Consider the following 23,288-nt stretch of genomic DNA (forward strand, 5'->3'; position numbering starts at 1 on the left):
AGCTAAGCTACAATTCATTGCTTTAATTGATCCTGCTCTTCACCTTTCTATTTTCCTAAAAATCTTCTTTCCCCCTTTCCTCTTTGCCTCCTGCCAGACTCACATGAAGCTGATACCCTCTCTACTGAGCCTCTTCTACCACCTCCCAGGGAGGTGGTGGAAGCCTCCTGCCTGGAGGTGTTTGCAGCCAGGCTGGATGTGGCTGTGAGCAACCTGCTGTGGTGTGAGGTGTCCCTGCCCATGGCAGGGGGGTGGAACTGGAGAATCCTTGAGATCCCTTCCAGCCTTGACAATTCTATGATTCTCAAGAGTGAGTGAACAGGACCCCCTCCCTCTTTTTGTTGCACATTTCTGTTCTAAGGATGGCATTAGCTCAAAACACAAGCTGGAAGTGGCCTTTGTCTCTGCACACTCTTTATTAAAAGACCCAGAAATAGTTTCTCTTCAATGTGAGCCAAGTTCTGTGCCCTAAAATGAATATTCATGGGTTCATCTGCCTTGGCTTACACTCATATGAAGTCAAGCAGCTGAACAAATACAGGAAGGAAGGGAAGTCTCTCCTCAGAAGGCAGCCTGGCTGGCAAGCAGCTGCTTGCAGCACAGCTTAGAGGATGGGCTTATGCATGTTGGTATGGATTAGGTGAGACTGTCTCATTTGTTAAGTATTAGAAGGACATTTTGGATCAGCCCTAGAGGAGGTCAGGAATTGGTTTCCAGAGTGTTGCCTAACCCCCTTTTGTTTGAAGATGAGAGTCCCTTTACCCTGAAGGACTCCTGGCCTGCAGAAATCAGCATAGAGTCAAGTTTCTTCTGCCAAAAGGATGGCAAAGCTTCTGGACTCCCCTCTCTCCCCCTCCAGTACCTTTACAAGTACCAAGGCTCAGGCAGTTTAAAATGCTCTCACAAACATGTCTGTGGTTTTCTTCTCCCTACTGAGGGCAGGGTTGTGGCAGCACAGTGCTAGAAGGAGAAAGGATTTTGGTCAGGATTTTGTGTCCCTTACATTAGTAAGATCCCCTCTCAGGCAACTGCCTGAAGAGCTGCAAAGAGGAGAGCACCAGGCTCCTGCAGGTGGTGCCCAGTGAGAGGTAGGACAAGTAGCCATGGGTACAAACCAGAACACAAGAGATTGCTTCTGAACATCAAGGAACACTTCTTAGTGTGAAGGCTGAGCACTGCAAGAGGGGTGGGGGAGGCCCCAGCCTTACTCCTTGAAAGCTGTCTAGACATGGTCCTGGGCAAGGAGCAGGCAGGGCTGGAGCAGGCAGGGCTGGAGCAGGCAGGGCTGGAGCAGGCAGGGCTGGAGCAGGCAGGGCTGGAGCAGGCAGGGCTGGAGCAGGCAGGGCTGGAGCAGGCAGGGCTGGAGCAGGCAGGGCTGGAGCAGGCAGGGCTGGAGCAGGCAGGGCTGGAGCAGGCAGGGCTGGAGCAGGCAGGGCTGGAGCAGGCAGGGCTGGAGCAGGCAGGGCTGGAGCAGGCTCCTTTCACCTTAAGTCACAGCCCCACAGAAGAACTGAAGTCATGTTTTGCAGTTGCAGCCCCACAGCAAAAATGAAGACAACTGCACCTTTTGCTTCCCCTTTTATTATTAAAATATGTGGTGTCTATTGCTCACATTAAAATACAGCAGGAGTTTCAGTTTAAATAGAGCCACAGGTATGAACACTCAGCAAACACAAACCACAGCCAACCCAACAAACACACAAGCACCCAACCCCACCTCACTGGTAGTTAAACAAATAAATAAACCCACTCTGTTTATCAAAGTTCCAGCCCCTCAGGGTGAGGTGATAACCATTTCAGACACACCAGGAGTCCTAAGACACTGCACTACCCTACCCCTAGGACAAGAGTTTCTTGGAACACCACGTGCAGCCTATCTACAGTACATGGACTAAGAAGAGGGAGGCTCTGGGTCTCTAAGGGTGGTTCTAGCTACAAACCACAGCAGAGTCAGATCCTGCTTTACAGTAGCTTTGGGATCGTGTCCTATACTAGACTGGCATGGCAAAGGCATTCCTGGGAACGAGTAAGTCAGAGAGATTGGAGGGGTTTTGACACACACAAACAAGGGTTTGGTTTCTCTAGCCAGCATGAATGGATGCTCAGCCTTTACCCTGCAAGTATGCAAAGCTGGAGCTGGTAATGAGCTTGGTTTAGATTAGATGCTGACAGCTATGCTCTAGTGCAACACTGAGCTCATGGAGTACCACACCGCTGCTTCAGAAGTTCTTTGCACATGGACAGTTGGAACATAGCTCAAACAAAAGCACAGCACAGAGGGAGATGAAGGCTGAAGGACAGGTATCTGGCTTGGCTTGCTTCACACACAGACCAAGTTACAGCCAGCTGCTAGTGTTTGGAATTCAGGAAAAGGGGGAATGGGAACAGTTTCAGCATGGACAAGACAACTGGAGGACACTGGCTCCATTCCCCCTCATCTGAAAACCAGTGAGGAAAAAGCAAAATCCATTAAGTCAACCAGCACTGCAGGACTGGAGGTGTTTCAAAGTGGATCTGTTAAGTTCTGCCCTCACTGAAAGTGTCCCAGGGAAGAAAGAAACAAAAAAAGTAATAGTAATGCAAATTCCAGGTTAAGACAACTAAATCCAACCCCCCAAAAAAAAGCATCATCAATTCCCCCTGTAGAGGCACAGGTCAGAGGAAGTTGCGTTTCAGCCTTCCATGGAAACAAGTAACAAGACTAAAGGAAAACTAAAGTGTCCTTTACCGCTAAGTGATTTTGCTGGTGCAGTGCAGGGTTAAGTAAGGTCACAGAAGTGCAGTGCCACCTTTTCCACTGTAAATCCTTTCCTGGAGAACTCAGAAGAGCTGCAAAACCAGTCTCCAAAGGGCCAAAAAAGAACAAAGAACCCAACAAAAGTCAAACCCAAAGTAACTGTGCAACGCACCCAAGGCAGCCAACACGCTCACCACATCCCAGTGTCTACACTACCGCTTTAGCTATGGGTTACCCTTCTGCCTCAGCTGCCTGAGGCAATCACAAAGCTTGGCCAGAACCAAATCCCTTTGTGTCTCTCCCTTCCTGTAAACAAGTTGCCCACATGACTGATGCCAGTGTTCTGTAGCAGTTGGTGCCACAGTCAGTCCCGTTGTCCTACTGTGAACGCTCCCCAAAGCGGCAGCTTAGATTTGAATGATTCGTGTCTGGCACTGCGTAAACATTTCTCTCAGTTCTTTCTGTTTGATCTCGTTCAGAGCTTCTGGTTCTGCAGGGCTCTTCTGGACCTTGGCCACTGCAAAATTGATCCCTTGAGTCAGTCCTGCTTGCGTGATGTTAGCAACCTGCACCATGGAGCTGCGAATCTTCGCAAAGGGAGACACAGCTCTGCTGCTGCTGCCGTCAGCCGGGGAAGGAGTCGTGTGCAGTCCTGTCTCTAGGTTGCCTGATACAGATCCTGGGCTTTTCTGGGATTTAGTGGATTCAGTCCCACCAACAGATAAGAGCTGAGGACGTGGCTCAGCAGACTGGACATCCAGCTTGGATGGCCTGGAAGGAATGTCTCTGACGGCTTCAGCCTTGGCTTCTGCTTGCCTCGCTGTGTTATTGCTGGTTTGATGCATTACGTGCTGGGGCTCTTGAGAGCCAGCCTCAGCCTCCAACACACCTGACACCTGCTTTTGAGCGTCCTGCACAAACCTCTGGCAGTAGACATCCATGGGCTTCGCAAGCTCCATCTCTGCACTGTCAGCAGAGGGCATGGGCACGTCCTCACAGTCCGAGCGGTCCGCCTGGGAGACAGGGCCCTCGGAGGGCACGTGGATGCTGATGCTCATCTCGGTGCTGCTGACAGACTGCGAGCGACTGCCCAGCCGCGGGGCCGAGGCGATGATCCCACAGCTGGGCAGCACGTAGTCTGCCTGCCCTATGTTCTCCAGGGAGTCAGTCAGCTGGGGGTCCTCATCCGACTTGGAGTTAGTCAGGAAGTCATCGGAGTGGAAGGAATCGTTGTCTGAGCCTTCCGTATCAGACTCGGCCTGGACTTGAGCATCCACCGCTGGGTTCTCTAAAGTTTCCAGGCTGCTGTCTGATTTCCAAAGGTTCACTTTCAAGTTTGGCTTTAAGAAGTTGACTTTCATCTCGGGCTTGGTAAAGCTGCCCAGCTTGCGCAGGTTGCTGATGTTGACGTTGGACTTGGTTTGTTTCACTTTCTGATTGAGAGAGGAGAACTTGCTCAGCAAATAATTCTTGCCTTGGGCCAGGGACCCTCTGTTCTGGGACCGAATGCCAATGATGTCCTCATGAGGCTTACTGCTCTTCCTGAAAGAGAAAGAAAAGCATCTCAGGGCAGGAAAAACTTCTTTACTGTAAGGGTCACAGAGCACTGGAACAGGCTGCCCAGAGAGGTTGTGGAGTGGTCTCCTCTGGAGACTTTGAAGCCCTGACTGGATGTGTTCCTCTGCAACCTGTGCTGGATTCTATGGTCCTGCTCTGGCAGGAGGATTGGAACCCAAGATCTCCAGAGGTCACTTCCAACCCCTAAGATCCTTTGGTTGTTACACAGGCTTACCATCTTCCAGGCCACTTCTATGACAGAGATGGACATTTCAGCTACTCTTCTCCTTGTTTTACATAAAGGTGCCCACATCAAAAAGGCAAACAAAGGAGGGCTGACAGAATGGCAGAGCCAAGCAAGGGGTAAAGCAAGCTGCTGCAGGCATTGGCAGGTGTGGGTGGAACTGCCTTTGGATTCTTTACCTTTCTAACCCTGACTTCATGTCCACCCCGACCCTCTCCTCCTCCTCCTCTGCCCTTGCATAATAAGTATGAGGCCCTGCAGGCTGAGGGCAGTAAGGATGAGAGGGCTGAGGCTGAAGAGCAGCCATCCAGAGGGGAGCCTAAGGCCAAGCGGACCCCACCAGCTGTAACGGCCAGCTCTGGGGGGGAAGCCTAAGCCCAAGCGGTCCCCACCGGCTATAACGACTAGCTCCACAAAGAAAGGGAGAAGGGTTATAGTTGTTGGGGACTCTCTCCTGGGGGGTACTGAGGGACCCATATGTCGTCCCGACCCATCCCACAGGGAGGTCTGCTCCCTACCAGGGGCAGGGGTTAGGGACATTGCGAAGAGATTCCCTGAATTAATCCAGCCCACAGACTATTACCCTCTGATGGTAATACAGGCTGGGAGTGATGAGATTGACAGGAAGGGCACTAGGACAATTAAGAAGGAATTCAGGGCCCTTGGACAATTGATTGATGGGGCAGGAGCTCAAGTGGTGTTCTGCTCAATTCCTTCAGTGTCAGGGGTGTACACTGAGAGGAATGGGAGAACCCACACCATCAACAATTGGCTCAGGGGATGGTGCCAGCGGCAGAACTTTGGGTTCTATGACCACGGGGCAACTTTCACTGCACCTGACCTGCTGGGTCCTGATGGGGTGCATCTATCTAGAAGGGGTAAAAGAGTCCTGGCACTGGAGTTGGCAGGGCTCATTAGGAGGGCTTTAAACTAGGTCTGAAGGGGGTGGGTGAGGCAATCGGTCCCTCTGCAGAGGTAAGAGTAGGGCGCAAGGTAGGGTCAGTTGAGAAGTCAGGAACCCAGCTGCGATGCATGTACACCAATGCACGCAGCCTGGGCAACAAGCAAGAGGAGTTGGAGGTCCTAATCCATCAGGGCGACTATGATGTAGTCGCCATCTCAGAAACTTGGTGGGACAGCACCCACGATTGGAGTGCTACAATGGGGGGTTACAGGCTCTTTAGGAGAGACAGGCGAGGGAGAAGAGGAGGAGGGGTGGCTCTGTATATTAGAGAGTCAATCTCTGCCACACAACTTGTGGTGGAAGATGAGGTAGTTGAGAGCCTGTGGGTTAAAATCAGAGGACAACCTAACAAGTCTGACATCCTGATTGGAATCTGTTACAGACCACCCAACCAGGATGAGGCGGCTGATGAGTTGTTCTACAAGCAACTGGAGGCTGTCTCAAGATCATCTGATCTTGTCCTTGTTGGTGACTTCAACCTCCCAGATATCTGCTGGGAACTTAATTCAGCAGGGAGGAGGCAGTCCAGAAGATTCCTGGAGCGAATGGAGGACTGCTTCCTGACACAGCTGTTAAGCGAGCCTACCAGGGGACAGGCTCTGCTTGACCTGCTGTTCTGCAATAGGGAAGGGCTGGTGGGAGATGTGATCGTGGGAGGCTGCCTAGGGTGCAGTGACCACGAGATAGTGAAGTTTTCATTATGCAGGGAGATTGGGAGGAGCACCAACAGAACCTCCACCTTGGACTTCCGAAGGGCGAACTTCAGCCTATTTAAAAAACTTGTCTGCAAAGTCCCCTGGGTACCAGCCCTCATGAACCAAGGGGTTCAGGAGGGTTGGACCTACTTCAAACAGGAGCTCTTGAAGGCACAGGAACTGGCGGTTCCCATGTGCCGGAAGGCAAGCCGGCGGGGAAGGCGACCAGCCTGGATGAGCAAGCAGCTCCTGGAGGATTTAAGGGGGAAGAGGAGGCTGTATCACCTTTGGAAGGAGGGGAAGGCTTCTCGAGGTATGTTCAAGGAAGCTGTTAGATTATGTAGGAATAAAATTAGGGAGGCTAAGGCCCAGCTGGAACTGAAGCTGGCCACCTCAGTCAAAGACAATAAAAAGCATTTTTATAAATATATTAACAATAAGAAGAAGGGCAGGAAGAACCTGAACTCCCTAGTGGACCTGGAGGGGAACACAGTTACTGAGGATGAGGATAAAGCTGAGGTCCTGAACACCTTCTTTACCTCAATGTTTAACAGCAAGGCAGGAGTTCAGGACGAGTGGTCTCCGGAGCTGGGCGTTGGGGTCGGGGAGCAGAGTAATACCCTGGAAATCCATGAGGAGTTAGTTCGGGACCTGCTGAGCCACTTGGATATCCACAAGTCCATGGGACCAGATGGGATCCATCCTAGGGTGCTGAGAGAGCTGGCAGATGTGCTAGCTAGGCCACTCTCCATCATTTTCCTCCAGTCCTGGCTCACCAGTGAGGTCCCAGATGACTGGAAACTGGCCAATGTGGTCCCCATCCACAAGAAGGGTCGGATGGAGGAACCTGGAAACTACAGGCCAGTCAGCCTGACCTCAGTGCCAGGGAAAGTGATGGAGCAGATTATCCTGGCAGCAATAACTGCGCACCTGAAGGATGGCCAAGGGCTCAGGTCCAGCCAACATGGATTCAGGAAGGGCAGATCCTGCCTCTCCAACCTGATCTCTTTCTATGATCAGGTGACCCGCCTGGTGGATGTGGGGAGGCCTGTGGATGTGGTCTACCTAGACTTCAGCAAGGCCTTTGACACCGTCCCCCACAGCAAACTGCTGACTAAGCTGTCAGCCTGTGGATTGGACCACTACACTCTGTGCTGGGTTAGGAACTGGCTGGAGGGCCGGGCCCAGAGAGTGGTCGTGAACGGTGCCGCATCCAGCTGGAGGCCAGTCACCAGTGGTGTCCCCCAGGGATCAGTGCTGGGCCCTGTCCTCTTCAACATATTCGTTGATGATCTGGATGAAGGGGTCGAGTCAGTCATCAGCAAGTTTGCAGATGACACAAAGTTAGGGGCAGATGTTAGTCAGTTAGAGGGTAGAAAGGCTCTGCAGAGGGACCTCGACTGACTGCACAGATGGGCAGAGTCCAATGGGATGGCTTTCAACAAGTCCAAGTGCCGAGTGCTGCACTTTGGCTATGGCAATCCCATGCAGAGCTATAGGCTGGGGTCGGAGTGGCTGGAGAGCTCCCAGACAGAGAGGGACCTGGGTGTGCTGATCGACAGCCACCTGAATATGAGCCAGCAGTGTGCTCAGGTGGCCAGGAGGGCCAATAGCATTCTGGCCTGCATTAGGAATAGTGTGGCCAGCAGGAGCAGGGAGGTCATAGTGCCCCTGTACTCTGCTCTGGTTAGGCCGCACCTTGAGTACTGTGTCCAGTTCTGGGCTCCTCAGTTTAAGAAGGACATTGAGACACTTGAGCGTGTCCAGAGAAGGGCAACAAGGCTGGTGAGAGGCCTTGAACACAAGCCCTATGAGGAGAGGCTGAGGGAGCTGGGATTGTTTAGCCTGGAGAAGAGGAGGCTCAGGGGTGACCTTATTGCCCTCTACAACTACCTGAAGGGTGGTTGTAGCCAGGAGGGAGTTGGCCTCTTCTCCCAGGCAACCAGCACCAGAACAAGGGGACACAGTCTCAAGCTGCGCCAGGGGAGGTTCAGACTCGAGGTGAGGAGGAAGTTCTTCACCGAGCGAGTCATTCGGCATTGGAATGGGTTGCCCAGGGAGGTGGTTGAGTCATCGACCCTGGAGGCGTTCAAGGGGAGATTGGACGTGGCACTTGGTGCCATGGTCTAGTCATGGGGTCTGCGGTGTCAGGTTGGACTCGATGATCCTCGAGGTCCTTTCCAACCTAAGTGATACTGTGATACTGTGATACTATTTAGCAAACAGTTGGGTCTGCAGTACCTGTGAAAACAAGCAAGACTTTCTTGCTACACTTTCTACTCAGCTGGGAAAAGCAGCTGGAATAGAAGCCAAAGCAGCAGAAGAAACTTATTGACATACGTGCCCTGGTCAGTTTTGCTTGAGAATTGCCCACTGTGTGACACACATTTTCTGGAAGTCCATACAGTCTGAATTGGAAGGGTCCAAAACCATCCAAACCCATCCCTGGAGAGGGGGAGGAAGGTGAGGCTCAACAGGGCTCTGGGCAGCCTGCCCTAGGTGAGGATGCCCCTGCTGACTGCAGAGGGGCTTGGAGGTCCCTTCCAACTCAGACCATTCCGTGATTCTGTGGTCACACCCCACACTCCAGCTTCAGTGAGCCATCCTCTCCTCTTTCCACCCCATTCTTCTTTGTAAAGGATTTCCTCACTGTCAACAGCTCACCAATAATTGTAGATAAAGGTTACTTCTGTTTCATTACAGACCACTGACTTATTACAGAACCTCTAATACACCCCCAGTAAGTGCTTTTAATGATCAGCTAAGCTCCCAAGTACCCTCTTCTCTTAATGGGGCTGTAAAACAAAAACTGTGCCCTTCCAGCTAACACTGAGGAGTTCACCAGCTTAGCTTCAGCCATTTCTTTACACAAGACCTGCTAATGGATTTGTCACACAGCTGCAGTGCAACCCAAACCAGATCCACACTTCACAGGTTGTCTTCCTGCTGCAGTAGCAGGCACTAAGTCCAGGTGGGGAAAATTAAATGTGACAAACCAATCATGAACCCCCTACTCTGCATTTGTGTGTTATTTACAGTATCACTAAGGTTGGAAGAGACCTCAAAGATCATTGAGTCCAATCTGTCACCACAGACCTCATGACTAGACCATGGCACCAAGTGCCACGTCCAATCCCCTCTTGAACACCTCCAGGGATGGTGACTCCACCACCTCCCTGGGCAGCACATCCCAATGACGAATGACTCTCTTGGTGAAGAACTTTCTCCTCACCTCAAGTCTAAACCTCCCCTGGTGCAGCTTGAGACTGTGTCCCCTTGTTCTGGTGCTGGTTGCCTGGGAGAAGAGGCCAACCCCTTCCTGGCTACAACCACCTTTCAGGTAGCTGTAGAGGGCAATGAGGTCACCCTGAGCCTCCTCTTCTCTGGGGAGTGGGTCCATAAGGAAAAAGCATTCTTGCTTACACCTCAAAATATACCTCAAGGCAACCAGAGCCAGGGCTGCATCAAGAGAAGTGTGGCCAGCAGGTCAAGGGAGGTGATTCTCCCCCTCTACACTGTTCTCATGAGACCCCACCTGGAGTACTGTGTCCACTCCTGGAGCCCCTATTACAAGAAGGATATGGGTGTGCTGGAACGTGCCCAGAGGACTATGAGAATGAGCAGAGGGCTGGAGCTGCTCTGCTATGAGGACAGACTGAGGGAGTTGGGGTTGTTCAGTCTGAAGGGAAGGCTCTGAGGAAACCTTATTTGTTGGCCTTCAAATATCTGAAGGGGGCTACAAGAAAGCTGGGGAGGGACTTCTGAGGGTGTCAGGGGGTGATAGAACTGGGAGAAGTGGATCTAAGCTAGAGAAGAAGAGATTCAGATTGGATGTTAGGAAGAAGTTCTTCCCCATGAGGGTGGTGAGAGACTGGCACAGGTTGCCCAGGGAGGTGGTGGAAGCCTCATCCCTGGAGGTTTTGAAGGCCAGGCTGGATGTGGCTGTGAGCAACCTGCTGTAGTGTGAGGTGTTCCTGGCCATGGCAGGGGGGTTGGAACTGGATGATCTTTGAGGTCCCTTCCAACCCTGACAGTTCTATAAGCACTTGCAGACAGTTACTACTGGAGCAGGATATGGATAACGTAACACCTAGCAGCACAGCTGGATACAGATGTTTCTTCTAGCCATCATATCTGGCTGGTACCATGCACCAATGGCTACTGAGGAAAAAGCAGAACTGGGACACAGAAGGCTCACATCAGTGAAGCTGATGGGAGCTGGGATTGCTTAGCCTGGAGAAGAGGAGACTCAGGGGTGACCTTATTGCTCTCTACAACTACCTGAAGGGAGGTTGTAGACAGGCAGAGGTTGGTCTCTTCTCCCAGGCAGCCAGTACCAGAACAAGAGGACACAGTCTCAGGCTGTGCCAGGGGAGGTTTAGGCTGGATGTTAGGAGGAAGTTCTACACAGAGAGAGTGATTGCCCATTGGAATGGGCTGCCCAGGGAGGTGGTGGAGTCACCATCATTGGAGGTGTTCAGGAGGAGACTTGCTGGGGTGCTTGGTGCCATGGGTTAGTTGTTTAGGTGGGTTGGATTGGTTGATAGGTTGGACGCAATGATCTTGAAGGTCTCTCCCAATCTGGTTTATTCTATTCTAAGTACTCACCTCTCCAGCTTCTTCTCAATGATGGGCACATCCAATCCCATTGCTTGCTTTGTGATTCTCAGCATTTCAGCAATGCACTGAAGAGTGTCTGAAAGTCCAAGCACAGCAGCCTGTCAGACCCTTAGAAAACAAGCCCTGAAATCCCCTATTCCAAAATCTACAAAGCAATAAGTTCAAAGTTTGATTGGCTTTGGTGGTTGCATTTTTTTTCCACCCTCCAAGTTTCATTTCTGATTTAAAGCTTACAAAGGAAGTTTACAAGTCTTGACTTTCCATAAGCCCTAAATACCAGGCCTGAGTCAGTGCCACAATGCAAGGAAGAGAAGCAAATTATATTTATTCTCAACTCTTAGAGATAAAACTCAGTGCTCCAAGTAAGAAATAAACTTTATCCCTCACTGCTGTTCATTTCATTCAGCTAAACAGCAAGCAAGAGCATTTCTAGGCATTGACCCCACTAAACCAATCAATTCTTCTGCTCTTTAAGAGCTCATTTTATCAGGCTTTGGAGCAGGAAGGATCAGGAGGTGGAGCTGTCTCATTGCTAGAGAGAAATGTGGCTTTAAAGCCAGACCTGAAACTTCTTTTGCTTTGTCTTACAAGAGCAATGCTCCAGTGTGCACACAGGGTTGTGTTGGTTGCCCTCTCCTCACAACTGGGGATTATTAAAAATTATCCTTCTCCAGAAATTTCTCTAAGAGCAGTGGGGGGAGGGGAAAAAAAAGTGTCTGCTGGCGAGCCTGGCGCAGTAAATCCACTTGCATGCAGAAAACAAACCTTTGCCATCTTCGTCTGGGCTGCGTACCACAGCTCTCAGGGTGTGGAAATAGCCACTGGCCTCTTTGCATCTGTAATGCAGCCTCATGCAGGAGAACTTGGGTTTGCCAAAGAGAGTAGGCTCAGGCCCTGAGAAACACAGCAGGAGGGTAGAAAGCTTCTTCAGCCAAACTCTGAAAGAGGCACTGCAAAGGCATAACCTGAACTAATATGGAAGTGCTGTCAGCCTGTTTCAGTATCAAAAGCTGCATCCAAGTCTGCAGCCCTCAATATAGGAAGGACATGAACCTGATGGAACAGGCCAGAGAAGGGGTTGGAGTACCTCTTCTATGACAAGCTAAGGGAGCTGGGGGTGTTTAGCCTGGAGGAGAGAAAACTCTTGGGAGACCTTTAAAGGCTGTCCTGCTCTAAAGAAATCATAGAATGGTCTGGGCTGGAAAAGACCTCCAAAGCTCATCCAGTCCAAACCCCTACAGTCAGCAGGGACACCCTCAACTAGATCAGGTTGCCCAGAGCCCTGTGGAGCCACACCTTGAATATCTCCAGGGACAGAGCCCCCAGGCCCCCAACCACCTGTCCCAGTGTTCCAACACCCTCATGGTGCCAATCTTGTTTTTAACATCCAATCCAAATCTGCTCTTCTCTAGTTTGAGTCCATTGCCCCCTGTCCTATTACTACAGGTCTTTGTAAGCAGTCTCTCTCCATCCTTCTTATACTGTTCAGGTACTGGAAGGCTGCTATTAGGTCTCCTTTCCACCCAACTCAGAAATTGCACAGTTGTAGTGAAAGTTACAGCAAGGAGATGATGAAATCATTGTTGTGCAATAGAGGGTTACACTATCAGGGGCCCACAAAGTTCCATTCCCTTCTCTACAACTGGAATACCTTTTTCATCTGTAAAAGTCAATCACACCTTTAATACCTGCAGCAAAAAAATGCTGGGCTTAGCCTGCAGATGTTACATTCTTCAGACAACAAGTCAGCTAAGCCAGCACCACAGGGTGATTTCATAACAGCATGGTTCTCATCAGACCTTGATAAAAGGGAGTTTTAAATGCCATGAAGTGGCTCCAAAGAACAATTCAGAATCCAGTGCACTGAATGTACAAAACCCAGGATTCATTCTAGTTGTTGCTATCACTTGGTAAAGAATGGAATTTGATGTATCCCAGGGGGCTTTAAGAGTGTGAAAGGGGAGAAATTTCAAAACCTCCCATTGATCAAAGCTTCTATTTCAAGCACTAGCAAAGACCAGGACAGTGAGAGAACACAGACTCAACCCTGGCATCTGTTTCCAGCAAGGCAGCACATCTCCAGCTGTGGTGGGCTACACAGGATACATGCAACACACTGAGGTTTGCTGTTACAGTCTCTCTAGGATGTTTTGACTAAATGCTGAAGCTTTTGAGAGCATGCAGGAAAGCCACAGTGACTACACTCTTACCTATCTCTATTTTTTCCAGAGCTTCAAGACTTAACCTTTGGTATTGGTTCACTTTGTCGATTTCATCATCGTAACTAGAACAAAGAAGAACCAGAATTTAAGGCTTCCTACTCAAAACAAAGCTACTAGAAGTGAACTAGACATAGGAAGAGAAAGCAGTAACTTACTAGGCCACGTAGTAGGCACAATTAGAAAGCAACAGCAGAACATCCACGTCCTTATGAGTGGCATCAATGAGACTGAAGAAGGGGAAGAAGAATAATGAAGGTTTTATTTGCCCAGCTGTATTTTAGGGACAGTCTGCCATACCAAGAGGTTCAATTATAGTGTGTCAGCATGTTTGATACTGCTACCTTTTCATAGCCACTGAAAAACCAAGGTAGAGTTTTCCACTTCACAAGTGCACAACAGACTTCACAAGCCAAGATGCAGCATTAGACTGGATCCAGGTAAGCATGGAGTTAAACTTGGAGGTATCTAACAGCCCAAATAGGTCAGCAGCAGGGCCACAAACAAAATAGAATCAAGCTATTAAAAATGCTAACAGGGAAGTGGAAAAGTACCTCAGACTCTGTTAGGGTGAGAAGTCTGAGCTTTGAATAGATACCATAACATCCTGCTTTGCTATTTTTAGGTGCTGAAGTTTAACCTGCAGGAGATCTAACCACTGTTCTTTTACAAGTTAGTGAACTCTGAACTTGATAAGGAGACTTATCAGTGAAGTTAGGGCTTAAGCTCACTACTCATCATGAAGAGAAAACTAAGCTTTCCTACTACTGACTTAGTACACAAGAATTGAATCTCATCAGCTAGGTCTTTGAAGTCATTTTCCCTATAAAGCAATTAGGAGGCACAACTCAAACAGCCCCTTCTGGAACTAAGGGTGGTGAGAATTCCTCTTCATAGTGCCTACCACACTTTGGCCATGTTAACTGACTGCATTTCCAGGGGGTGTCTCAAGGGTAGCTCCAGCATGCACCATTTTTATGGCACTTTGGGAAAAGCACACATTTACAGAACCTTCTCTTTCACAACTACAAGCATTCAGTCCCTACAAGGACTTCAGCTACTCCACAAAGCACTTGGATCCCATTCACACATCCTACCAATATCTTTCAACAATCCCCAGTAATGAACAGAGGTGTGATAGCAGCAGCTGGTCAGGTATGACTTCATTCAACAAACCTTGGATCACAGTCAATAAGTGCCCATCCTCCATGGAATTTTTCATCATCTGGTAAGAGCAGTTTCATGTAGCTCTGCAACAGCTGGCTGATCAATTCCTGATGGCTCCTCAGATTCTCCTTGTGCAGGGCTTCATGCTCCTTCTCTTTTGTGAAGATGGAGTAGAGATCCTCTGTTACAGGGATACCCTGCATCAAATCTAAATAAAACCCACAAAGTATCAAGGGAGGAACCAGCAGTTAGAAGTGATACACAGCACCAGCCTGAGGGCTTTGTACATGCTTTACAAATGGTCCATATTTGAAGATGCCCTTGAAAAGGTTTGGTTATTCTTTCTGAACAGAACATTGCCTGACACTAAAGACTTGGTAGATGTCTATCTTCTTTCAGAGAGAGTCAACTCACCATTTTAAGAATCACAATGATTAAGCCTTGTCTAAAGGAGAGGTGTTACAAAACAGTTAAACACCCATTGGCCATTGGGATGTGCTGCCCAGGGAGGTGGAGTCACCGTCCCTGGAGGTGCTCAAAAAGGGCTTGGATGTGGCACTTGGAGCCATGGCTTAGTCATGAGGTGTTGGGTGATAGGCTGGACTTGATCTCTGAGGTCTTTTCCAACCTTATTGATTCTATGAAAAGAAGTCAGAAGGAAGTTCTACAGCAAGTTAGGCTGCATGTAATCCCTCTGTTTCATCTCCAAGTGGAGAATGGCTGTTCTATCTGATGTCCATTACATAGACATGAACATTATACACACTTGAGGAGCTTCCAAGCTTCAGAAAAAGGTCAGCAAGACAAAGCCAAGATGATTTCCATAAACTTTTCTACACATTATGTAGTTCAGCTTGGTTGAAATTGTATTCTTACCTATGACTGCTTGCCTATAAGCATCCCTGAAACGATTCAAGTAGTATCTGTTTGCAGAATTAACTCCATCCTTCATCACCCCTGCCAGCTTTCTTTCACCAGTCCTTGTGAAGTCACCCTGTTACACACAAAACACCAGTCATGCACACATGCAACTCTGAAGCAGTAGCAGAAGGTGAGAAGAAGCTCAACTTTCTAACCACAGCCTTTCTAATCCACCCCAGAATGGCATTGCCCTTCTTGGCTCATGCACATTACTGGCTCATGGTCATCCTTCCATCCACTAGGACCCCCAGGTCCCTTTCCCCTTCACTGCTTTCCAACAGGTCCAACACTCTGTGTGACACAAAGGCAAGGCAATATATTCAAGACCAAACCATGCAAAGCATTTGGCTAATCTTGAGATACATAAAAGCAGTGGAGACAAAGCCTGTAGCATCCCACCCTGCTCATCATCAGAACACACAACACTTTCCACTCCTTACCTTCAAGGCTGCTGTGCCAGCATACTGCCTGCTTATGGCATCTCCATTGTTTGCCCATATGATCTGGTAGATCCTATTGCATTTCACTGGCAAAGGCTGTTCTGGTGGCATCACCCCCAGTTTTTTGAGCTGGAATTTGACACAGGTTATTACAAGGTTCAAGATTAATTGTGTTTTGGTTTCATTTTATTAAGAACATGAGAACACTTGCCAAGAATTTCATTAACTACCTCAAGATCTGAAAGAGGAACCCATTCTGATCATTTGTCAGCTTAAATCAGCTGTTGGCAATGAATCACTAACTCATTGTTCAACATTTAATCACTGGATGCAGCAGTGATGTACCAATCATGGAAGCAGGAGTCAGTCTCCCCAAAAGCTAGCTGAAGGAAGACAAGTTCCTTCAGATTACTCAAGATACAGGAAAGTTCTCTATAGGAAATGGAAATATCAGGACAACAGACAGGACAGAGCTTTAACATGCATAAATAAGTTAATGTCTCCTACTGCCAGACATTTGTGACCTCAAAAGCATAAAAATCAATGGAATCTCTTTCCAGTTACAACACAAGGCACTCCAGACCCTCAATCTTCTGCTTCTAAAGCAAACATGGTGGCTCTACCTTCACCCTTCCTCATCCCTTGTGGGGGATTAACACTTGTGCACTTTGGACAGTCACTCTTGGGTACTGGGAGAAAGGTATTTTACTCTTCAGAACAACTAGTACCTAAGTTTTCCCAAGGTAAGACTCTGGCACAGGACACACTAATGTTTTTACACAGACTAAAGCTGCAGACAACTGCAGTGTGCAGTTAGGCAACTGCAGGAACTTGGGCTAAATCAGAGGCAAACCTCAGTGTACAACCAAAGTGCTCCAGCACCCTTTGCAAGTGATAGGCCTGTGCCTTGACTCTGAAAGCTTCATTTAAGTTTCCAGCTGAGAGGAAGGAAGTCCTGTGGTTCCAAGGAAATACAGAGGTAAGGTATATGGAACTCTCAGTCTTCCATTTTATGTCAGTCACCTTCCAGTGCTTGGGGTGCTTCTCAGTTATGAATTGATTGTAAAGTACTTCAGCTTTAACATAATAAAGATGTAGCACACCACAAGCTACTCCTGTGAGAAGAATTAGCAAAGTCCTCTTCAGAAGAGCCTGTAACTCCTGGTTTTGAAAGACTGTCTTTGCACTGTAAAATGAACACTGCAGGATTGCTGCCCCCACCACTCATCCCCAGTACCCCACCTCAGGAGCTCATAAAAGCAGATGACAAAGAGGAACTGCCAGATGGCCAGAGCCATTCATTCTTCATCCTAATGAAGGACCCACTTTATCCTTCACTCTAAGCACAGACAGGTTTCTTCATCTTGGGCTGGGCTGTAACTGAGGCTTCAAAGTTTCAGTTACAGGACTATTAATTCTCCACAAAGGAAGACAATCATCACTGAGCTTTTGTGTCCAAAAGCAAGTGGGAGGCAGGACAGAGGAAGAAGACTGAAAGGAAGGGCTGTCAGTCTGCTTGGCAATGCCTTCTCTACACAGGGAGAAATATTCCAGAGTGTGGTACTCTCAGCCATCTGGGGTATTAACATCATGAAGTAAATTATTCCTCTACACACAAGAGACAACTAACCTCCCTACTTGCTGTACCATAATATCTCACTACAGAAAGGCCAAAGTCACAACCAGGTTCTACTTGGATTGTAGTAGTTCAATATATCATTTAGGGGAGTGACTTACTGGAGGAGAGAGAGGGTGTGTTTTGGCTTTGTATTACTGCACCACTTACACTAACATTACCAAATGAAAACAAGGTGTGGAGAGTCACTTCTCTGAAGGAAGACACTGGCCATCACTGCTTTGTTGTAATTGCAGATACAGCTTTCAGCTTCCTAACTCATTTGCAAAGATCCTTTTCAGCAGAGCTCGGTTTATCAGTTCTCAAACCCAGGCTTCCCTGTGAGTAGCAAGTTGTAAGGCAGTCAGCACTTAAGCAGCTCTACATTAGCTATACATGCCTGCTGTTCCATGACCACTCTGGCAATAGCAGCCTGCACAACATTGGTACGATCCAGGCAGTCCATGCAGTTAACTCGAAAAATGCCTTCCTGTTTGCAAATCACACCAGCTTGGTCAACCCTTTCAAACAGAAAGAGAACAAAAGCATGCTGAGACACTTAAAACCCAGGGTTATCTATCAGCTTCTACAAAACAGCAGACAACTCTACACATGCTGTGCTATTCAGAGTCCCCACTCATCACCCTAGCCTCACTCCTCCCAGATTTAACTACTCTTGGTCGCACCTCCTCCTGAGTCTAGGTTAGATATCCAACACACATGCTGGTGGGGCCATAAATTTCATGTGTAATCAGATGTTGAATTCAACTCATATATAACATGAGCTTTCATTTCAAAACCACCAAAGCCAACGATGACAGCAGCCTTTCATTCACAAAGTGCATTGAACAACATCCAGGAAGGGGCTGGAGCCTGCAGCCATCCTCATTACCAAAATGCAGGAACTTCAATCAGTACAAACCAAAGCTCAAACATGCCTAAGGTTAGCAATAGCAAGGTTGGCCTTCCAGGGCATGTGGGTCGAATACTGTGTGTCTCACATGGAATATAAAGCCCCTAAAAGTATTAAATGCAGTAAGCCTGAGTCAGAAACCAGCATCTGAGATTTTTTGCTGGGGTGTGTATAATACCAACACTTCAGAACACAGAAGCTCTGACACACAGGCTAGGCACCAAGAGGGGAATATAGAACATATCAATTATGAGAAAGTCAAGGCCTGTGAATATTCACTGGTTTAACTTCTCCACAAATGCTTTACGCTCATCTAAAAAGAGTTGAGTACCTACCAGCACCATTTCATGTCAAGAATAATATCATGAATGGCATCAGTTAGTGTTTGGACATTCTCAAACTTCATTCCTCGGCTAGAACACAGAATTTTACACAAGTTAGTTTGACCTACAGCAGTGATTCTTGTCTTTCATTACTTTGTGTTATCTGTAATGTTAGCAACGATAGTGCTTCAGCTAAGCGGGAGGGAGATTCTCTCCTGTAGTAAGCTTTAAGTAGCAGCCACAATTTAGAACCAGTTAAGGACAGTTCAATGTCTGAACCTGAGGCAAGAGATTCAGATCTTCAGTTTCTCAAGAATTTGCATTCTTGATTGCTGCTTCCATAAGGAAGAACAAGTGAGCAGCTATTCAGGCATGAGCAGCATTCTGTTCTCATCTTGGGCACAGCCTCAACAAGAGTAGCCACTACAGATTTGAAATGAGGATGTCCTACCCTGCTTTAGCAGTGATTCTGTACAAAACCCACCTACAGCACATGAGCCCCTTCATGATCCCCTCCTCCCCCACCCCACCAAGCTGGTTGCACTGTTGTTCTCTATTCACTCATGCTCACAGTAAAGAAACAAACAGTCCTAGGCACTACAACAGTTCTTGGGAGAAAAGCAAACAGAAGTGACAGCTGATTCCTGATTTGAACATTTGTACTGGTATATGTTTATAGCAGTAAGCAAGAGAAATAAAAGAATGCCTTGTAGTAAAGAATTAGGAGCAGAAAGCTACATGCTTTGGAAAGCAGGTCAGCCACAGCTTGACATTCACAGCATGGTTAAGGATTTGGATTCAGAGCATATTTAAGGAAAACCTCTTGCTTGAAAAATGCCAACAGCTCCTAAGCTTTGTTTAATAACTGTACATTTAACAAGTCAGGGACACAAGATCAAACAGCACTGCCTGGTTACTCAAACTAGGAGCCAACCCTGGAAGTCTTCAAGGCTGGGTTGGATGAGACCTTGAGCAACCTAGTCCCAAGAGCTGTCCCTGCCCACGACAGGAGGCTTGGAACAAGATGATCTTTAAGGTCCCTTCCAATCCAAACTGTTCTATGATTCCATGAACTTGATCTCTTATGGTTCTTTGGCTTACAAAGTGCATTCTCCCCCTTTCAAAGTGTTTCATGCAGAAGTAGAAACAATAATGGCTTTTCTCCTCCTTCCCACTCTCTTTTCACGTTAACAAAAGCTGCAAAGTGACATTTTTAAAAGGTTTCTTACCAGTGCTCATGGAAGTCAAATGAAACATAGGTCAGATTTGCATTGTTGTACAGAAGAACTTGTTTAAGGTAAGCATCTCCAATAATCTTCTCTCTGCCTGTCTGATCCACCAAATTAATAATAACCTGTTCAAAAGTTTAACTAGTTAACACTTGTCATCTGCTGCATGATTTGCTTAGACACATAGCACGGAAAAACAAACAGCTCAACAGTTAAAAGCTCTGTAGGCAATCTTGCTGAGGGGACAATTTTTGTTAGTTTGTACCCAAGATCAAATAAGCTCCAAAAATTACCTGCCTAGCTGAGTTTTAACACAGGGGAAACTATGAACTCACAGGACAGGCAGAACCAAAGTGGGGACAACACATGTGAGTTACTGCTGTTCCTTAGAGGTTACTTACAAGGATCCTTGAAAAACTTGGTAAAAATCTCTTTATGTACCACCCTTCCAGTTATCAATAAGCTCCTAGAAAACCACACCTCCTAACACCAAAAAGACAAACAAGCTAAAACCATGAGCTGGCATCCCCTGCATTTTCAGGAGATGATTCATTTTCTCATGCTGCACTCACCTGCTTCTTGTAATTTCTCAGCTGCTCTTCAAAGTGTGCACGAAAACAGGACACCGTTTCATTCTCACCTACAAGGCAGAGCAGTGTTAAGACAGCAGCAACCTGTTCAGCAACAAAATCTGTTTGAAGTATTAAGCCATGCCCAAACCTATACTCTAAAAAGCCAAGTGTGCTGGGTTTGGCTGGGATAGGGTTAATTTTCTTCACAGTAGCTAGCATGGGACTGTGTTTAGACAGCTACACTTGAAAGTACTTAGACGCAGGACACATTGCACAGAATTACTTTGATGCATCACAGTATCACAGTATAACTTAGGTTGGAAAGGACCTCGAGGATCATTGAGTCCAACCTATCAACACAGACCTCATGACTAGACCATGGCACCAAGTGCCACGTCCAATCTCCTCTTGAACACCTCCAGGGACAATGACTCCACCACCTCCCAGGGCAGCACATTCCAATGACGAATGACTCGCTCGGTGAAGAACTTCCTCCTCACCTCGAGCCTAAACTTCCCCTGGTGCAGCTTGAGACTGTGTCCTCTTGTTCTGGTGCTGGTTGCCTGGGAGAAGAGACCAACCCCTTCCTGGCCACAACCACCCCTCAGGTAGTTGTAGAGTTGCATCTTTCAACCTGCTCAATTTCAGCATTGCTGCTCTCTTACAGCGCACAGGAAACAACATTCATACATTCTCAATACAGAATTAACCAGGCTGGAAATGACCTTTGAGATCATCAAGTCCCACCTATGACCCAACACCATCTGATCAACTAAACCATGGCACCAAGTGCCTCATCCAGTCTCTTCTTAAACACTTCCAGTTTACTCTGGGCTTTGTGCAGAGCAGGCTGAGCCCATTTAATCCTTCCACTTATCCACCATGCACCCACACAAGCACCTCTCCTGGAAAAGAAGGGATGTTGGGTTTACACCTTTTTGAGGAAACAAAATTGAGTTACAAGCAAGGTTTGCAAATTGCAGAGGGTGGCATGAAGGACAGGGGCTAATACTGGAAATCTTAGCCTGTTCTCCTAAAGGACAAAACACAACTATAGGTAACTAAAACCCTAAACCACTGCCCAGTTGGTGCCTCAAAGTCTCAATTCCTATTTGTAAATCTACCAAATTAAATGCAATTCCTTGATACTCTTTGAAACTAATTCTCTCAGAAGGAAAGGTAACAACAAACACCACAAACCTGCTCAGCTCTATAAAAAGTTGCCACAGCACAAGCTTTTATTTGGGACTCCCGAAATGTCTCCCAAGTATCAGGAAGGAGGAGAACTTAAGAGGTGACTTATTTTTACTTCCCTCCCTTTGACTTCATTTGAATGTCCAGGATGTGGCAACAAGCCATTCCTCTCCAGGTAGTGATAGGACTAGGGGGAAGGAAATGAAGTTGGAGGTGGGGAGATTCAGGCTGGATGTGAGGAGGAGGTTCTTCCCCATGAGAGTGGTGAAGCCCTGGAATGGGTTGTCCAGGGAGGTGGTTGAGGCCCTGTCCCTGGAGGTGTTTCAGCCCAGGCTGGCTGAGGCTCTGGCCAGCCTGATGTAGTGTGGGGTGTCCCTGCCCATGGCAGGGGGGTTGGAACTAGATGATCCTTGTGGTCCCTTCCAACCCTGACTGATATTATGATAATCTCCAGGCTTTGTATAAAATCACCCAACCTGTTAGCAAAGATAGTAACTGCTTCTCAACTTAAAATCATGGGCTTTGTCCAAGTTTCTGAGCAACCCCAAAGGCCCATTTTGCTCTGGCTCTTACTCAAGACACAGGGAAGAACAGCTGTTTAACTTTCTAACATCACAGCCACCTTGGAAAGAGACTTTATTTTCAGCCCTAAAAATAGTTTTTTTAATGGCAGAGGGAACATCAGCATAAGTCATCTTTGTGTTCAAAGACATTTGTAAGACATTTCTAAGCAGATTCTCAAACAAGAAAGGCAAACAGTCTCTTTCCAACACAGGAAACACTGCCACAAGATTAGACATAAATCAGGGACTTAGTAAAATCCAAGACTTCTGGAAATTTACAAAGGACAAGAAGTCAGAGCTCTGCATAGCTGCAGCTAGAGTAGCAGCTAACAAGAGTCAAGTCATTACAAGGACAATGAGCAATGGATGTAAGCTGCAGCACAGGAGGTTCCACCTCAACACAAGGGGGAACTTCTTTACTCTAAGGCTCACAGAGCACTGGAACAGGCTGCCCAGAGAGGTTGTGGAGTCTCCTTCTCTAGAGACTTTCGAGGCCCATTTGGATGTGTTCCTGTGTGACCTGTGCTGGATTCTATGGTCCTGTTCTGGCAGGAGGGGTTGGACTTGATGATCTCTTTGTGTCCCTTCCAACCTCTGCCATCCTGTGACTACTGTTATTCCTGCCTTCTAGAAAGTGCCACCAAAGCTCTAGTGGTAAAGCAACACTAGAATGAACCTTTCTAAAGCGCTCTGATCTTTAGGTATTGCACGCAGATACTTACTCTTGTCCAGTCGGGGCCGGGGGTTGTACCTGTAACCAACTTGGCTCCAGAAAACAGGCACAGAGCCTCTTGTTTGTATAAATGAAAGAGTATGGTTGTGAACATGAATCAGTTGCTCTGTCTCCACATAGTTTGCCACGTTTCCGTTCTTATCAACGCCTCTTCGCTTATACCGCATCCCTAGGAGGGATGAGAAGGATCAATTCACGTTGGAAGATTCAACACTAAAGGACTTTGTTACCAGTTTTGACAATGCTAACAAGAGAGCTCTGGCCCAAATTCACAATGTTGAGAGTTGCTCCTAGCCTAGTCTAAGGCCTGAAAGTTATGCTGACTCTTCAGATAAAGTTTGTTCACTGATACACCAGGAGCAATAGCCAGCAAATCGACAGGGCAAGGCAGGCTACTGGCACTAGGAAGTCCCATAATGGAGCTGGCCCACTCTAAAGGGCACATCACTTCCTGTTCTGGCAAGCTCATCAGTTCTGGCAGTTCAGCATTTTCCAGGAACCTAAAGGTCACTTTCACTGATAGATGCTCCACATCTCACAACAAAGCAGCCCCAGATGATCTGCATGTTCCACAAACCTGAA

At 47.6% G+C, this 23,288-nt stretch overlaps 1 protein-coding gene across 3 annotated transcripts in view; it reads right to left on the reverse strand.

Moving 5' to 3' along the window:
• Positions 1–1,565: 1,565 nt before the first annotated feature.
• Positions 1,566–23,288, reverse strand: part of INPP5F (inositol polyphosphate-5-phosphatase F) — a 54,814-nt gene continuing 33,091 nt past the window's right edge. For all 3 annotated transcript variants that reach the window (XM_068166120.1, XM_068166119.1, XM_068166121.1), the window contains 13 exons: positions 22,696–22,875; positions 20,217–20,284; positions 19,645–19,769; positions 18,428–18,505; positions 17,580–17,700; positions 15,565–15,693; positions 15,080–15,197; positions 14,213–14,411; positions 13,195–13,266; positions 13,028–13,101; positions 11,583–11,711; positions 10,806–10,893; positions 1,566–4,279 (listed from right to left, as the gene is read on the reverse strand). In XM_068166120.1, coding sequence (XP_068022221.1) covers positions 3,145–4,279; positions 10,806–10,893; positions 11,583–11,711; positions 13,028–13,101; positions 13,195–13,266; positions 14,213–14,411; positions 15,080–15,197; positions 15,565–15,693; positions 17,580–17,700; positions 18,428–18,505; positions 19,645–19,769; positions 20,217–20,284; positions 22,696–22,875 — 2,516 coding nt within the window. In that variant the 3' untranslated portion in view covers positions 1,566–3,144. The remainder of the gene's footprint in view (positions 4,280–10,805; positions 10,894–11,582; positions 11,712–13,027; positions 13,102–13,194; positions 13,267–14,212; positions 14,412–15,079; positions 15,198–15,564; positions 15,694–17,579; positions 17,701–18,427; positions 18,506–19,644; positions 19,770–20,216; positions 20,285–22,695; positions 22,876–23,288) is intronic.

The sequence above is a fragment of the Melanerpes formicivorus genome, unplaced genomic scaffold, assembly GCF_026170545.1.
Source record: "Melanerpes formicivorus ecotype bairdi unplaced genomic scaffold, bMelFor1.0.p_v2 SCAF_97, whole genome shotgun sequence".
In the NCBI taxonomy this organism is placed as follows: domain Eukaryota; kingdom Metazoa; phylum Chordata; class Aves; order Piciformes; family Picidae; genus Melanerpes; species Melanerpes formicivorus.